The sequence below is a fragment of the Schistocerca cancellata genome, chromosome 7, assembly GCF_023864275.1.
Source record: "Schistocerca cancellata isolate TAMUIC-IGC-003103 chromosome 7, iqSchCanc2.1, whole genome shotgun sequence".
Classification (NCBI taxonomy): Eukaryota; Metazoa; Arthropoda; class Insecta; order Orthoptera; family Acrididae; genus Schistocerca; species Schistocerca cancellata.
Genome location: NC_064632.1, coordinates 407,325,330 through 407,343,837, shown reverse-complemented (window position 1 = coordinate 407,343,837; position 18,508 = coordinate 407,325,330). Strand labels below are relative to the sequence as shown.

Sequence of the window (18,508 nt, the reverse complement as noted above, 5' to 3'; positions counted from 1 at the left end):
ACATGCCTGCCATCACACTGCTACGTAAATGCACGTAAACTATTGTAAGCGAAGCGACTTAACATTGTATACTTGCTCAAATAAACATGCACAGTTACCTGATTAATAACACCTTCTGTTGTGAATTTTCGTGCAGGAACACACGCAGGATCTTCATCGGAATCATACGTACCCATCCACATCGTCCACCGAATGGAATAGCTCTTTCCTCGAAAGCATTTTCTTAACACTTTTTACATTCACACATCTTGCCAAAATCGTCATAGTTAACATCTGAATTTCGAAACAGAGCTGCTGTCCCTCGGATTACCAAGGAACTTTCAACTAATAGAACTGAGACACATCACCTGTACTGTTTTGTATGCAATAACTCACTTTTCCATAGAGTGCCGCTTACCACTGCTTGCAGCCAAGGTCTTCAGTTAGCCTCCTACGAGTTACAGTGCTTCAAGACTCTAGACACAGTTTCTAATTTTAATACTTGACTTATTGTGTAAACGTTAACGAAAGATTACAGCGCGTAGTGAGTAGATTAAGACAGAATTTAACATTTTTAAATTCGATCAGTAATTAGACGAAGTAAAGAAAATCAAATTTTTGTGCCCCCTGGGAACCTTTAGATGGGTAACCGGAATTAGATCGTGTCCCCGTTTTAGGTGTTTAGCAATGTAGATAAGTGTTCATCCTGATTGAACTCTATATCACTAAACTCCGTAAAATTTACGATTGCAGTTGGTAGCAATGCGCAATTCCCACCAATATTGTACTGTCAATACAGGGTGTAAAACAGGACTTTTTGAACTTAGTTTGTATGTGACATACCACTGGAGACATAGTGCATAGACTATAAATTATGACTTCCTTTGAATAAAATACGGAGTAGTAAAATTTACGATGGTTTAGTAGCGTTGTAACATTTTCGTCCTTTATTGTTCTAGGGTTAAAAGCAACATTGTTGCTGTCTTGCTGGTCAGAAGCCCGCAATGTTTGTGCTCCTTGTAGTAGTTTGTAGTTGCTGTTTTCTGCGTCAGTAGTGGCGTTGCCTCGGTTGTGTGTACACTTACATCAGATTACATTAGTCGTAATAAGTAAATACTACGTTGAGGGTTTGGGAAGATGTAAGAAAGGAAGGAAGATTAGGGTTGAGCCTCCTGTCAACGATGAGGTCATCTGAGACGTAGTACTTGCTTGCATTGGCGAAGGAAATCGCTCTTGCCCTTTCGTAGGCACTATACTGGCCGTCGCCTAAAGCTGTCTGTAGGGAAATCATGGAAAATCTAAATCTCGATGGCTGAAAACTTGCACCGCAAATTTTGCTACTGATGAGCGGTTTTCAAAGAATGGATTGTTAGTCAGGAGCTCATATTGTTAGCCAATAACCAGGTCGTAATGATACGTAGAAAGTGTATTTTTTATGCAAACTTGGAATTACTTACAGTGTGCATGTGTGTTCCTTGAGTGCTTTGCGGCTTGTTAGTCAGTGTTGACAGTCCAAACAGTAGATCGTGAGTGGACGATGAGATAAATTAATGAGGAAAAAGCCGATATTTTCATAGTGCATGGAGAGTGTAGGAAGAATTCAGTTCTTTCTTGTACGATGTATGCAACACATCTCCCAAGAGATGTCACCATCTCGGAAATTATTTATCAACCTCTTTGACCAGTTACGTGAAAGTCGTGGTGTAACACCGAGACAACGTAACATAGGAAACAAGTTACGTCATAAGAGGGGGAAATTAATGTTCTTGCTGCTGTTGCAGTTGATCTGCACAGTAGCTCTCGCACAAGTGTCATATGCACTCTCCATCGATATGGGTTTCATCCCCATCACATCTCTTCGTCAAGAGCTGCATGAAAACAATTATAAGAATCGTTGCAAGTTCTGTACATAAGCATTAAGAGAATATACTCTATGTGTATCACGTATCTTGTTTAGTGAGGATGCCATATTTACTAATGGTGGCCAGATAAACTACCAAAACAGGCACAATTGTTCTGACACTTCCTGTCAGATTAAAACTGTGTGCCCGACTGAGACTCGAACTCAGGACCTTTGCCTTTCGCGGGCAAGTGCTCTACCAACTTTTCTTTCTTTTTTTTTTTTTTAATCTCATTTTGTTTGCTTTTGTTCGTTGCATCTGCTCGGGGCGGACGTCGTAAGACATCCGTTTAAGTTCGTTGTTGATCGATTAGCTCAGTTTTTTTTATTACAGAGGGCTGCTAACCCTCTGACCGAACACGCTGAGCTGCCTTGCCGGGTGATCCAACTGAGCTACCGAAGCACGACTCACACCCGGTCCTGACAGTTTTACTTCTGCCAGTATCTCGTCTCCTACCTTCCAAACTTTACATAAGGTCTCCTGCGAACCTTGCAGAACTATCCTTTCTTTCAGGAGTGCTAGTTCTGCAAGGTTAGCAGGAGAGCTTCTGTAAAGTTTGGAAGGTAGAAGACGAGATACTGGCAGAAGTAAAGCTGTGAGGACCGGGCGTGAGTCGTGCTTCGGTATCTCCGTTGGTAGAGAACTTGCCCGCACAAGGCAAAGGTCCCGAGTTCGAGTCTCGGTCGGGCGCACAGTTTTAATCTGCCAGGAAGTTTCGTATCAGCGCACACTCCGCTGCAGAGTCAAAATCTCATTCTGGAAACAATTGTTCTGTTGACAATCCCTGCTCGTGATGACTGGGTGTTGTGTGATGTCCTTAGGTTAGTTAGGTTTAAGTAGTTCTAAGTTCTAGGGGACTGATGACCATAGATGTTAAGTCCCATAGTGCTCAGAGCCATTTGACAATCCCTGTTGGCTTCGTCAGGTGGAACGTCAGCGTTCATGGAGTCTAAATATGTGGTTTGGGACACTGTAACATCAGGTCATAGGCCCGTGATCCGTAGACGGAGCACTGAACGTGCATAGGTATCGCTTCCTCCTAACAGACCATTTTCCACGGATGCTAGAAGACGTTCCCCGCATATAGGTGGAAACTGTGGTGAGAACATGATAGCTATCCAGCCCATAGCGCACGAGGTACTACAGCATGTCATCACGAATTATTTCTAAGTCGTTAGAAAAAAATGGTTCAAATGGCTCTGAGCACTATGGGACTCAACTGCTGTGGTCATAAGTCCCCTAGAACTTAGATCTACTTAAACCTAACTAACCTAAGGACATCATACACATCCATGCCCGAGGCAGGATTCGAACCTGCGACCGTAGTGGTCGTGCGGTTCCAGACTGTAGCGCCTTTAACCGCTCGGCCACTCCGGCCGGCTAAGTCGTTAGACTGGACCCAGAGGATTTGTACCTTTGCCGCACCGTTCCCCGGATTTGACAGCTATAGAAATTTTTCCGTGGCGAAATCTGAAAGACATCCCAACTACACCTGATGATATGTAACGACATACTACTGCATGTTACTCGGACGTCTCCTATGAAAGACTAGCACGTGTGCAGCAGTCATTCCATACCAGACTGGAAGCGCACTTGTGTTGCTCTTCCGTGTGTGCTACTACAGAGTTGTACAAGTGTTGATGTGGGAACTTTTCAAAATATATTTTTCGTAAACGACTCGCACTAGAATCGTGCAACAAACACTAATGACAGTCTAATTTACCCTACTTTTAGTTTGTTAATGTCAATAGGCAGTGTTAGATTTTAAAAAAATGTGTATGTTTAGACAAAAATACACTTTCTAAGCAGAGTGTGGGACAAATAAAAGTGGCCCGGATGAGTGGATACGATTGGACGTGAATGTATGCATATAACCCACTCCATGATGCGTATCCCACATGTACGCCCTCCATGTTATTTATCCACACCGATACCGAATGTAGGGTGGGCTGTGTCAGTGTGAGTGGAAGAGTGCAAAGGGGACGACGGTTCTCACTGAGGAGCAGCGGGTGTTCGTCGTGGAAGTTACGTGACAACTAAGTCGTGGAAACGATGTGGTTAGTTGTTTGCTGAGAAGTTTAATGGTGTCAAACTTGCCAGTAAAGAGTGCCATGCAACGCTTAGTTAGAAAATGGCGTCAGGCAGGATCTGTTTCGAATAAGTCAAGAAATACTCCGAAACGTGCCCACACATCAAAAAATGTGACTGCAGTTCATCAGAAAATGCTTCAGGGTCCTAGCAAATCAAACGTCGCCTTTCTCAAGAGATCGGCATACGTCGATCATGTGGACGAATGCTACTAACCTGGGCTTCAGTCTGGTCGCAGCCCCAATGGCCACCCAGGCCATCTGACCTCTCAGTGTGCGATTACTTTCTACAGGGGGCCCTGAAGTCTAAGGTGTATCGCAACAACCATTATAATCTTCAAGAATTGCAGAAGAATATTTCGGATGAAACTGCAGCTATTCCATCAGTCCAGCTTCCATCTGTCTTCAGCAGATTGCTGACCAAGGCCCAAAAGCGCCAAAAGATGGTGGTCACTTTCAATATCTGCTCTAGGCAGATTAGTACTGTGTTTCCTTTCCTCTCCCATGTCTCTTTGTACTAAGTTTTAGGTGATTCACTCCGATTTAAGTGTATGTATGTTCCATATCTGCTCCTAAATCACTGGACCGATTTCAACTAAACTGGGTACACATATCTCTTACTGTCGGGAACGGATCACTGGGGGGAGGGCGGAGGGGTAAGAAACACCTATCTATCAAAGGGGTGCTGTTGAGGGTGAAAAAGCAGTGCGTGAATGCTCATACTTTATTCTACATCTATGTCTACATCCATACTCTGCAAACCATAGTGAGGTGCATGGCAGAGGGTACATCCCATTGTACCAGTTATTAGTGTTTCTTCCAGTTCCAATCACTTATGGAGCGCTGGAAGAATGATTGTCTGAATGCCTCTGTAAGTGCGTGAATTATTCTACTCATAGACTCACGATCCCTATATGAGCCATACGTAGGGGGTTGTAGTACATCCCTAGAGTCATAATTTAATGCCGGTTCATGAAGTTTTATTAATAGACTTTCTCGGAATAGTTTGCTTCTATCTTCAAGAGTCTTCCAGCTTAGTTCCTTCAGTATCTCAGTGACACTCTCCCACGGATCAAACAAACCTAATGACCATTCTTGCTGCCCTTCTCTGTATACGTTCAATATCTCCTGTTAGTCCTATCTGGTACTGTACCCGCACCCTTGACCAATATCCTAGAACCGATAGCATGAGTGATTTATAAGCAATCTCCTTTGTAGACTGAATGCACTTCTCCAGTAGTCTACCATCTGCTTTACCCACAATTGAGCCTATGTGAACATTCCATTTCATATCCCTAAAAATTGTTACACCCAGGTATTTGTATCAGTTGGCCGATTCCAACTGTGATTCATTGATACTATTTTCATAGGATACATGGTTCTTCATCTGCTCGCTTACCAATTCGTGTTAATAAGCATACAACAACTACTATAATTAAGAATAGAACTTGCGGTTTTCGTTTTGTGATGGGTACAATTTTACATTTCTGAACATTTAGAGCAAGCTTCCAAAACTTTGCACCACTTTGCAATTTTATCAATACCTGGCTGAATATTTATGCACCTTCTTTCAGACAGTACTTCATCACGGATACCAGCATCACCTGCAAAAATCTAAGGTTAATATCAATATCGTCTGCCAGATCGTTGATACACAATATGAACAGCTAGGATATCAACACACTTCCCTAGGACACACCTGAAATTACTTCAACAGCTGACGATGACTCTCCGTCCAAGTCAACATGCTGCGTCGTCACCCCCAAAAAGTCCTCAATCCAGACACAAATTTCACTTGACAATGCATATGATCGTAATTTTGACAATAAGCGTAGGTGTGCTACTGACTCAAATGCTTTTCGGAAATCAACAAATACTGCATTTACCTGACTGCCTTGATCCAAAGCTTTCAGTATGTCATATGAGTAAAGTGTGCGTTGTGTTTCACATGGTCGATGTTTTCAGAATCCATGCTGGCTGGCATTGAGGAGGTCATTCTGTTCAAGACGCCTCGTTATGTTTGACCTCAGAATATGTTCTAAGATTCCACAACAAATCGATATCAAGGATACTGGACGGTAGTTTTGTGGCTCACTTCCACAACCCCTTTTTGATGGGTGTGGACATGTGCTTTTTCCCAAGAACTGGGCACCGTTTCTTGATCTACGATCGAATATAATTATAAGAGGGCTAACTCAATTGCAAATTCAGTATATAATCTGATAGGTATTCCATGGGGACCTGGAGCTATGTTAAAATTTAACACTTTCAGCTGTTTCTCAACACCACTGACACGAATATTTATTTCATTCATCCTTACGTTGGTACGAGGATTAAATTGGGGCAATTCTCCTGGGTTTTCTTCTGTAAAGGAACATTTGAAAACTGAGTTACGCATTTCTCCTTTTGCTTTACTACCCTCTACTTCAGATCCTGTCTCATACTGGACACTAACTTTGTTGCCACAACGGCCCTTACATATGACCAGAATTTCTTTGGGTTTTGTGAAAGATCATTTGACAATATTCTGCTACGATAATCATTGAAGGCTTCACGCACTGTTCTTTTGACACCCAAATGCGCTTCATTCAGCATCTCTCTATGTATAGCCATACGCTTTGTTTCACACCTATTATGCAATAGTCTCGGTTTTCTTATAAGTTTCTTTACATTGACTGTTTACCACGGAAGTTCCATCCCACAATGAACTGGGTACATAGCTCTCCAGTGCATGGTCAATTATTCTTTTCAACTTTAGCCATAGTTCCTCTACGTGCTTCTGCCCTGTGCTGGCAGTTTCAAATTCCTCATTGAGATAAGACACTACTGATTTTGTATCTAGCTTATTGAAAATGTATATCTTTCGACTTGTTTTAGTTGTCCTTTGTCCTTTGGTAATCATTGTTGCCACGACTGTGTCATTGTCACTGACACCAGCATCGATGTGGAGATCCTCAAAGAGGCCACGTCTATTTATTACCATTCGATGCCACATAGTTTCATCATGAAAGGAGTTCCTGACGATCTGTTCTAGATAATTTTCAGAGAAGGCATTTACCAAAGTTTCACATGATGTCCTATCACGCCCACCACTAACAAAATTGTAATTTTCCCAATTAGCTATTGGATAATTCTTCCAGTATTTGAGAATCAGAGCACTTAGTGGATTGCAACAAACTTTACAAATATTTTCAAACTTCTGCGAAACTTTTTCTCCCTGACATCCCCCCACAAAATGATGAAAGGGAAAAAGTTCATCGCTTAATACATTTTCTCTGTTCATGAAGAACGAAGTTTTAGTTTACAACTTCTTTACTAATTGACACATTTTGCACACGGCTTTCACATTCACCACTGAATGTACCAGCAAAACTATGTCATTGTACGACACACAGTCAGGAGCTATGACGTCATAAACAATGAAATGCGTGAAAAGCTGCTGCATCATGCATGACTTTTTAATTTATTATTTCTAATAAATGAAAAGCACCAGGTTGCCTTTGTTCTACAATATTCTACAATATTTTTATTAGTTTTGTTTATTAATAGAAACTGTTATGTAGGCACGCTATTCCTATTTTGTGTTAAAGGTTTTCCTGTCTACTCCATTGTTATTTATGTACTGTTCAATTTTTACTTTTTCATTGCATTACCACCAAACTGTCAAAGGTGTTACTTACTGGATGTTTCTACTTCAGTCTAGACGTGTTACTTCTCTTCCAATGTTGTTTGCAAACATTGTAACTTCTTTGGTGATAATACTCAGTAAATATCTGAAGATGGCCTTGTAAGCCGAAAACTGGTTAACAATACAAGTAATATTGTAGAACAAAAGCAAACTGGTGCTTTTAATTTATTATAATGTAGTTCTACCAAGAGCCGACGGAAGATTCTGTTAAGATTATTATTTCTATGCTAATAACTCTATTCGAAATACATTTCACAGACAGTATTCACATATGCCGCTGAATTTCCAAGAAAAATGTGTCATTGCGCGATACAGACGAGTAGTTCAGGGGATAGGATATCATAAACATTGACCTGTGTGAAAATAAAACTGCAAGCGAAATTAGTTGGAGATACAGATGAAAAATGTGTACAAATTCGTGTGAAACATGTCAAATATAAGTGAAATATATTTGATATAAGCGTACATGGTCAAATACACAGGTAGAAAGCTCTTCTCAAACGCCTTGAGCGATTTCAACCAAATTTGGTACACAATTTAGTTATGACCTGGAAAGAAATACTGTAGAGGTAAGAACTACCAAGCTCCTATTGGGTTGGCGCCATAACGTGGAGACAGAAGAAGGGTGGAAGAAATAGAGTTGGGGATGAGGAGATGGACACAGGAAGGAGAAATGAGGTGATGGATACAGAGAGGGGAGGAGATGGAGAGAGAAAGGAAAGAGGAGGAGATGGACAGAGAGAGAAAGGGGAAGGAGATGGACAGAGAGTGGGGGAGGAGCAGATAGAAAGAGGGCTAGGATGAGATCGTCATAGAGAGAGGCAGGTGTAGACAGAGAGTGGTAGTGTTGGAGGTGGACAGAGAGAGGGTTTGGAGGAGGAAGCCACACAAGGGCGGGGAGGGGGGGGGGGAGAGAGGAAGGATAAGATGTATAAAAAGTCGGGTGGTAGGAGAAGACGGACTAACAGGAGACTGGAGTGAATAGATACCAGGGAATGCTGGGTACTCAGCTAGATAATAAAATAGCTGAAGGTACTGCTATTATAATTACTGCATTGATACTCTTCTCTGGAGTGGTACGAGTAACCTAACAGAGTGTCATTTAATTCTGTCTTGAACGGCACCACATTATCTACAGGACATTTTATATAGTCTGGCTGGTTCTTCAATACACTGCTTGACAAAAAAGGTGAATCACTCAAAACGAGAGCAGGAAATGACATGAAACCTCATGGCTTAAGATAGAACGCGATATTATTTCAGTTCTTGCAAAACGGAGTAACATTTACGAATAACTTGGCGGTGAGAGTCCACTTATCTGTATGACGTTGTAACTAATTCTTGATATCCTGAATATCCTGGAGTTGATGTCAGAGCTGGTCCCACACACGTTCTATCGGCTCAGATCTAGATATCTTGCTGTCCATGTGAGTACCACAACATTATGTATACAGTTCAGAGAAGTGCATTCGTTGTCCTGATGAAATATATCACCACAGTACTGCCCCCATAATGGCGCAGGTTGTTCATGACGCACCATTGTACCGTGATCATCCGGGATAGTGCACAAGCCTATTCACCGCTGTACACAGTTTGGCATCATTCATCAGGACTCTATGCTTCCCAGTCATGCCATCTTTGCATATGCAGCCGTTTGTGTTTCATAGGACAACAGTTCTCTAGTCTGGCTGCTGCTAGTTTCCGACCAATGGTCTGGTGTAACACAGGATGTCGCAGGAAGTTCATTACTTTTTCTCGGATGCAAGGCACAGACGTGAAGGTGGTACAATGAACTTGGGTCAAAATTCGGCGGTGAGACTTGCTGGTTAGACTTGGTCGACCGGGACCTTGACGACGAGTGTGACTACTTAATCGGACTTAGCGTCACTCCTGTTTTGAGTGTGTCTGATGTTACAGTGCAACGGCTTGCCACTTTTGGACACTGCATTATTCTACCAGTATTCATAGTCCGAAAACTGGAAAACACAATGGGAGAAGATAGCGTATAGGCAAGAATAATCAAATCAATCCTCGAATACAATTTAATTACAATATCAGACAACCTCTCTTTTTCGAACCCCATTCTGCAATCGAACGGAGTCTTATAGGGTGACGCAATGAGCCCTTTGCTGTACATTCTTGCCACTGAAGAAGTACTCCGAATTGGAGAAAATGAAGAAGATGTGTATGTATATGCATACGCTGATGACATAGCCGTAGGTTCAACAGATATACAGAAGCTGCAGAGAATCATTGAGAAAATAGACAGATGGTGCAGTGAACACAAACTACACATAAACATAACAAAGACAGAAATGGTAATTTTCAGAAAAGGAGGCAAAACACCCAAGAATGCGGAAATCAGTATCAGAGGACAAAAAATAAAAATCTCATCAGACTTTAAATACCTAGGAGTGACATTGCAACCAACAGCCAAATGCTCACAAAACATACAACAGAACGTGCAGCCCAAGCAATAATAGCAATACAGGACATCAAAAACATCCGCCTACTCAGTCTAGAAACGGCCATGAAATTATTCAACGCAAAAATCTTGCCAATCCTGGCCTATGGGATGGAGGTTATATGGGACCACCTGACAGAAAAAAATCTAGAAACACTAGAAGCAATGACGAACTGCTCATGGACTGCACCAAACTTCGAACAGCGACATGTTGTAACTAGACTTTCTACTCACGGCTTTCATCATCTAATCTGCAAAAACAAAACTTATCACGACCCAACCGCAACATGTGTATGTGAACTGTGTAACGAAGCCTGTGAACGATATCACATAGAACTGTGCAGTAAAAGAGTGAAATCGATAAATGAATATGCAAAAATGTAAAATTTAAATGTAAAATGTTAAGCAAAGTAACTGTATATGGCTATTTGGCTGCAATTTTATTAAATAATTATTCTACCAGCCAAATGGAGACCGTCAGGTGCAGATAACGGCGTCTGATACGAGTACGCGGCACCTCCGTCACTCAACATCTGACTTGTTCACATCCATCATACAGGGTGGTCCGTTGATCGTGATCGGGCTAATTGTCTCACGAAATAAGCTTCAAACGAAAAAACTACAAAGAAAGAAACTTGTCTAGCTTGAAGGGAGAAACCAGGTGGCACTATGGTTGGCCCGCTAGATGGTGTTGCCATAGGTCAAACGGATATCAACTGCGTTTTTTAAAATAGGAACCCCCATTTTTATTACATATTCGTGTAGTACGTAAAGAAATATGAATGCTTTAGTTGGACCACTTTTTTCGCTTTGTGATACATGGCGCTGTAATAGTCATAAACATATGGCTCAAAATTTTACACGAACAGTTGGTAAGAGGTAGGTTTTTTAAATTAAAATACAGAACGTAGGTACGTTTGAACATTTTATTTCGGTTGTTCCAATGTGATACGTGTACCTCTGTGAACTTATCATTTCTGAGAACGGGAAACGCGTACTGTTACAGCGTGATTACCTGTAAATACCACACTAATGCAATAAGTGCTCAAAATGATGTCCGTCGACCTCAATGCATTTGGCAATACGTGTAACGACATTCCCCTCAACAGCGAGTAGTTCGCCTTCCGTTACGTTCGCACATGCATTGACAATGTGCTGACGCATGTTGTCAGGCGTTGTCAGTGGATCACGATAACAAATATCCTTCAACTTTCCTCACAGAAAAAAAATCTAGGACGTCAGATCCGGTGAACTTGCGGGCCATGGTATGGTGCTTCGACGACCAATCCACCTGTCATGAAATATGCTATTCAATACCGCTTCAACCGCATGCGAGCTATGTGCCGGACATCCCTCATGTTGGAAGTACATCGCCATTCTGTCATGCAGTGAAACATCTTGTAGTAACATCGGTAGAACATTCCGTAGGAAATCAGCATACATTGCACCATTTAGACTCCCATAATGCCGCACCATACATTAACCCGCCAAGGTCGCTGATGTTCCACTTGTCGCAGCCATCGTGGATTTTCCGTTGCCCAATAGTGCATATTATGCCGGTTTACGTTACCGCTGTTGGTGAATGACGCTTTGTCGCTAAATAGAGCGCGTGCAAAAAATCTGTCATCGTCCCGTAATTTCTCTTGTGCCCAGTGGCAGAACTGTACACGACGTTCAAAGTCGTCCTGGTGCATAGAAATATGGTATGGGTGCAATCGATCTTGATGTAGCATTCTCAACACCGACGTTTTTGAGATCCCGGTTCTCACGCAATTTGTCTGCTACTGATGTGCGGATTAGCCCCGACAGCAACCAAAACACCTACTTGGGCATCATCATTTGTTGCAGGTCGCGGTTGACGTTTCACATGTTGCTGAACACTTCCTGTTTCCTTAAATAACGTAACTATCGGTCCGGACACTTGGGTGATGCCGTCCAGGATTCCGAGCAGCATACACAGCACACGCCCGTTGGGGATTTTGATCACAATAGCCATACATCAACACGATATCGACCTTTCCCGCAATTGGTAAACGGTCCATTTTAACACGGGTAATGTATCACGAAGCAAATACCGTCCGCACTGGCGGAATGTTAAATGATACAACGTGCTTATGCGTTTGTGACTATTACAGTGCCATCTATCACAAAGCAAAAAAGTTGGTCCAACTAAAACATTCATATTTCTTTATATACTACACGAATATGTAATGAAAATGGGGGTTCCTATTTTAAAAAAAACGCAGTTGATATCGGTTTGACCTATGGCAGTGCCACCTAGCGGGCCAACCGTAGCCCTATCTGGTTTCCTCCTTCAAGCTAGACGAGTTTCGTTCTTTGTAGTTTTTTCGTTTGATGCTTATTTCGTGAGATATTTGGCCCGGTCACTATCAATGGACCACCGTGTATACATTAACGACGAACAACGCTAATGCACTCTAGTGTCTGTTCTACCTGTCATAGGGAATTGCAACTCTAATCGTTTATGTAATCGCCGATAGTGAGTGTATGTGTGTGTGTGTGTGTGTGTGTGTGTGTGTGTGTGTGTGTGTGTTTTTTGTTTCAACGACATCCGACCACGTCTTCTAGGTGCTTCACTTTTTTGCTTACTCCTTTCTTAGTCTTCGAAGAGATCATTTATGGATATATTATTATATTAAGTCTTTTCAGTATTCTTTATGAAAAGGTAAGTAGTGTTAACTATGAGGGACATTACTGAAATAGAATGCTTTAGATCAAACACAAGATGAACTTTTTATTACACACTTCTGTGTACTGAAATCACTGTCCCTGTCGGTTGACTTTCCCCAAGAGATAATACCGTCTTTCATTACTGACAAGTAGTTGCTTCTCTTTTTAAAGTCATCGATGGTAGTTATCATGTGTACCGCAAACGTAGCTAATCTAAGATTCTTCGTTATTCTATGCCATGGGTTCTATCTGAATCCTAAAGACGGAACTATTTCTACTTCTCGTATATTATTGCTTGAGAAGAGTATTTTATACCTTATCAAGTTTTATGAGAAATTAACGATACATATGTCTTGAACTCTCTCTTGATGATTTCAGATTTTTCTTTGGCTGCCCTTGCTGTAATAGGTTTGGTAATATCTTTTAATCATAAATTTTTGTCATGCAACGAAACGACAAACTTTTGCATCTTTTGAGACTGAAAGTGATCAATTATTTATGCGCTAGGCTCAGAAATAATAGAGGACCAAAGACACCGTGACTGCTTACATCAAACTCTTGGTGCCTATTGTTTGTAATAAGCGTCAGCGTTATAGCGATTCTACACCTCTTAGCACGTGTATACTTTTATTTTCCACCACTGTAGTTTCATTACCGTAGTGATACCTTCCCCTGATCGGAGATGAGGTGTAACTGTTTGCCGTGTTGCAGCCTCTGGACCGCGATCCCCCGGCAGGCCGCCCGCTGTGGCGGTTTACGGCTTTCGCGCAGGACGAGGGCGGTGCCGGGCTCGTGGGCTTCGCCGACGTGCAGGTCACTCTCAGTGACGTCAACGACAACCCACCCGTCTTCCCACAGCCGCTCTACCACGGCTACATCGTCGAAAACGCTCCGGCAGGTACGGCATATTCAGCAAGCAGACCTATTGCGGATCAGGTCCCGTTAGCATGTAATGCTGGGGTGGAGCAGAGGTACTGTAATTTTAGGTTTTGCATGTTCGTTCCTGCTTGAAAACTGTATAACCACTTGTAAAAATTTCGGTCATAAGATACCGTAGTCATCTTAAAGCAACGGATCTGAAACAGTATTTCGTAGATTCAGCGGGAAATGGTCTCTGAGATATGAAATGAACTCATGAATGCACATTCTGTTTACATGCAGTACAATAAAATGCCTTAACTTCATGAACATTGTAGTATTATAGCATCATAATGTTTATCTTAACTACATTATAACATAACACGTTTGGTTTAAAAGTCCCTGTGAATATATCATTCAGAGGCATCTACAAAATTTCCCAACAAAAAGCTGTTCCTGTTACTCTCATGATTTTACTTTTTGTTCGTGTCACAGGTATACACTCCTGGAAATGGAAAAAAGAACACATTGACACCGGTGTGTCAGACCCACCATACTTGCTCCGGACACTGCGAGAGGGCTGTACAAGCAATGATCACACGCACGGCACAGCGGACACACCAGGAACCGCGGTGTTGGAAGTCGAGTGGCGCTAGCTGCGCAGCATTTGTGCACCGCCGCCGTCAGTGTCAGCCAGTTTGCCGTGGCATACGGAGCTCCATCGCAGTCTTTAACACTGGTAGCATGCCGCGACAGCGTGGACGTGAACCGTATGTGCAGTTGACGGACTTTGAGCGAGGGCGTATAGTGGGCATGCGGGAGGCCGGGTGGACGTACCGCCGAATTGCTCAACACGTGGGGCGTGAGGTCTCCACAGTACATCGATGTTGTCGCCAGTGGTCGGCGGAAGGTGCATGTGCCCGTCGACCTGGGACCGGACCGCAGCGACGCACGGATGCACGCCAAGACCGTAGGATCCTACGCAGTGCCGTAGGGGACCGCACCGCCACTTCCCAGCAAATTAGGGACACAGTTGCTCCTGGGGTATCGGCGAGGACCATTCGCAACCGTCTCCATGAAGCTGGGCTACGGTCCCGTACACCGTTAGGCCGTCTTCCGCTAACGCCCCAACATCGTGCAGCCCGCCTCCAGTGGTGTCGGGACAGGCATGAATGGAGGGACGAATGGAGACGTGTCGTCTTCAGCGATGAGAGTCGCTTCTGCCTTGGTGCCAATGATGGTCGTATGCGTGTTTGGCGCCGTGCAGGTGAGCGCCACAATCAGGACTGCATACGACCGAGGCACACAGGGCCAACACCCGGCATCATGGTGTGGGGAGCGATCTCCTACACTGGCCGTACACCACTGGTGATCGTCGAGGGGACACTGAATAGTGCACGGTACATCCAAACCGTCATCGAACCCATCGTTCTACCATTCCTAGACCGGCAAGGGAACTTGCTGTTCCAACAGGACAATGCACGTCCGCATGTATCCCGTGCCACCCAACGTGCTCTAGAAGTTGTAAGTCAACTACCCTGGCCAGCAAGATCTCCGGATCTGTCCCCCATTGAGCATGTTTGGGACTGAATGAAGCGTCGTCTCACGGGGTCTGCACGTCCAGCACGACCGCTGATCCAACTGAGGCGCCAGGTGGAAATGGCATGGCAAGCCGTTCCACAGGACTACATCCAGCATCTCTACGATCGTCTCCATGGGAGAATAGCAGCCTGCATTGCTGCGAAAGGTGGATATACACTGTACTAGTGCCGACATTGTGCATGCTCTGTTGCCTGTGTCTATGTGCCTGTGGTTCTGTCAGTGTGATCATGTGATGTATCTGACCCCAGGTATGTGTCAATAAAGTTTCCCCTTCCTGGGACAATGAATTCACGGTGTTCTTATTTCAATTTCCAGGAGTGTAGATTACAAACAAACAAAAAAAAGTACAAGTTACGAGAATAGAGCAGACAAGTACACGTACAGAAATTGTAACATATAAAACAATGGGAAACTAAGAGTGGATATATATAAAACGCAGTTCATTATTTAACATAGTTTATATATGTAGACTGAACGATGAATGAAAATTTCTACCAAGATTGGGATTCGAACCCACGTCTTCTGCTCACTACCCAGATGCTTTAACCTCTACGCAACCCTGGCACAGCAAATTTGCACAACTGCATTGACTACCTTGGCACATCTCTCTCAGTCCAAATTCCCATTCATGCCTCATCCCACATGGTATTCCTCCTGAACTTCAACATCATTACATAGGTTGTCCAACGGTATTGGAATAGCACATCAGCATTGAACCAAAGGGGGACCCTGCTTGAAATCCAGACATAGTTTCTTTAATCAAATGAAACTACTTCGCTAGTGCTACTGTGCTACTGATGTCACCCACATCCAGGTTAAACTAGGTTACACCGAAGGAAAAAATCACAACATCAGAATACAATTAATGCAGATTAAGAAATTTGGGGAAAATCTTTTTCTGGGTAACATATTTAAGTGATTAACGTTGCAAGATCACTGCTTAATGTAAGCGCGAAATAAGCCATTGTAAATGTGAAATGCTGGTACACTAATAACCAGTGTAAACGCCAGAACGTTGCATGCAAGCATACATACTTGCATGCATTGTGGTGTACGGGTGATGGATGCCAGTTTGTGGGATGGAGTTTCATGGCTGTTGCACTTGGTCGCTCAATACAGGGACGGTTAATGCTGTTTGTGCCGCGCGAGATTAGTCGAGCGGTCGCCCTCACGGTAGCTCAGCGTGTTCGGTCAGAGGGTTAGCTGCCCTCTGTAATAAAAAAAACTGAGTTAATCGACCAACAACGAACGTAAACGGATGTCTTACGACGTCCGCCCTCTGCAGATGCAACGACCAAAAGCGACCAAAATGAGATTTAAAAAAAAAAATACGGTCTAAGGTGCTGCAAACATGGATTGTGCGGCTGGTCCCGGCTGACGTTCGAGTCCTCCGTCGGGCATGGGTGTGTGTGTTTGTCCTTAGGCTAATTTAGGTTAAGTAGTGTGTCAGCTTGGGGACTGATGACGTTAGCAGTTAAGTCCCATAAGATTTCACACACATTTTTTGAATGCTGTTTGTGTATGATGCCAGAGTTGTCGTCCAATGATGTCCGATAGATTTGGTGATCAAGCAGGCCAAGGCAACTTGTCGACACTCTGTAGAGCATGTCGCTTACAACAGCGGCGTGTGGGTGAGCGTTATCCGGTTGGAAAACACTTCTTGAAATGAACTTCATGAATGGCAGCACAACGGGTCGAATCATCACGTTGGCATACAGATTTCCAGTTAGAGCGCGTTGGATAACCAAGAGAGTACTCCTGCTGTCAAACGATATCGCACTCCAGCCTGTAATTCCAGGTGTAGGTCCAGTGTGTCTAGTGGCAGACAGGCTGGTTGCAGGCTTCAACTGGCCTCCTTTTAACCAACAAACGGCCATCACTGGCAACATGGCAGAACCAGCTTTCATCAGAAAATACAACAGACCTCCTCCCCACCCTACAATGAGCTCTCGCTTGATGCCACTGAAGTCGCAAATGGTGGTGGTTTGGGGTCAGTGGAATTTCCGCTACAGAGTTCATTCTGTCACGATGGTGCCAACTGCTGTTCTGATTGCTGTTGCAAATGCCGTACGATGCGACAGAGCTATACGTTGAAAATGTCGGTCTTTCCTCTCGGTAGCGCCGTCCGAAACCCGGTCTTCTTGCTGCCGTACATTCTCGCGACCATCGCATCCAGCAGTCATGTACAGTGGCTACATTTGCACCAAGTCTTTCTGCAGTATCGCAGGAGGAATATCCAGCTTCTCGTATCCCTATTACACGACCTCGTTCAAACTCAGTGAGGTGTTGATAATGGCGTCTTTGTCTCCTTAAAGCGATTCTTTACTAACACCAGCTCACCACGTCCAATCTCAAAAGTAACTAATGATCCCGACCGTTATCACGCGAATTTAAGGCAAACCTGATTTGAATTGCCACAGTGGAGACGAAACACTGGTACAAATTTTCATCTGTCGATTCAGTCTGCATATATACATCATAGATGTTTGAAATTTTAAAAGGCCTGCTTGATCACCAAATCTATCTCCAACCGAGCATATATCGGACATCATTGGACGACAACTCCAGCATCATACATAAACAGCATTCAAAAAATGTGTGTGAAATCTTATGGGACTTAACTGCTAAGGTCATCAGTCCCCAAGCTGACACACTACTTAACCTAAATTATCCTAAGGACAAACACACACACCCATGCCCGACGGAGGACTCGAACGTCAGCCGGCACCAGCCGCACAGTCCATGTCTGCAGCACCTTAGACCGTACTTTTTTTTTTAAATCTCATTTTGGTCGCTTTTGGTCGTTGCATCTGCTCGGGGCGGACGTCGCAAGACATCGCTGTTGATCGATTAACTCAGTTTTTTTATTACAGAGAGCAGCTAACCCTCTGACCGAACACGCTGAGCTATCGTGCCGGCGACCGCTCGACTAATCCCGCGCAGCACAAACAGCATTAACCGTCCCTGTATTTAGCGACCAAGTGCAACAGCCATGAAACTCCATCCCACAAACTGGCATCCAGCATCCGTACACCACAATGCATGCAAGTATGTATGCTTACATGCAACGTTCTGGCGTTTACACTGGTTATTAGTGTACCAGCATTTCACATTTGCAATGGCTTATTTCGCGCTTACATTAATCAGTGATCTTGCAATGTTAATCACTTAAATATGTTACCCAGAAAAAGATTTTCCCCAAATTTCTTAATCTGCATTAATTATATTTTGATGTTGC

The 18,508-nt window shown here is 43.4% G+C and overlaps 1 protein-coding gene across 1 annotated transcript in view; it reads left to right on the top strand.

The window, feature by feature from the left end:
* Nucleotides 1–18,508, top strand: part of LOC126092794 (putative neural-cadherin 2) — a 192,409-nt gene that overhangs the window by 63,166 nt on the left and 110,735 nt on the right. Inside the window, exon 5 of the mRNA XM_049908523.1 lies at nucleotides 13,522–13,708. Coding sequence (XP_049764480.1) covers nucleotides 13,522–13,708 — 187 coding nt within the window. The remainder of the gene's footprint in view (nucleotides 1–13,521; nucleotides 13,709–18,508) is intronic.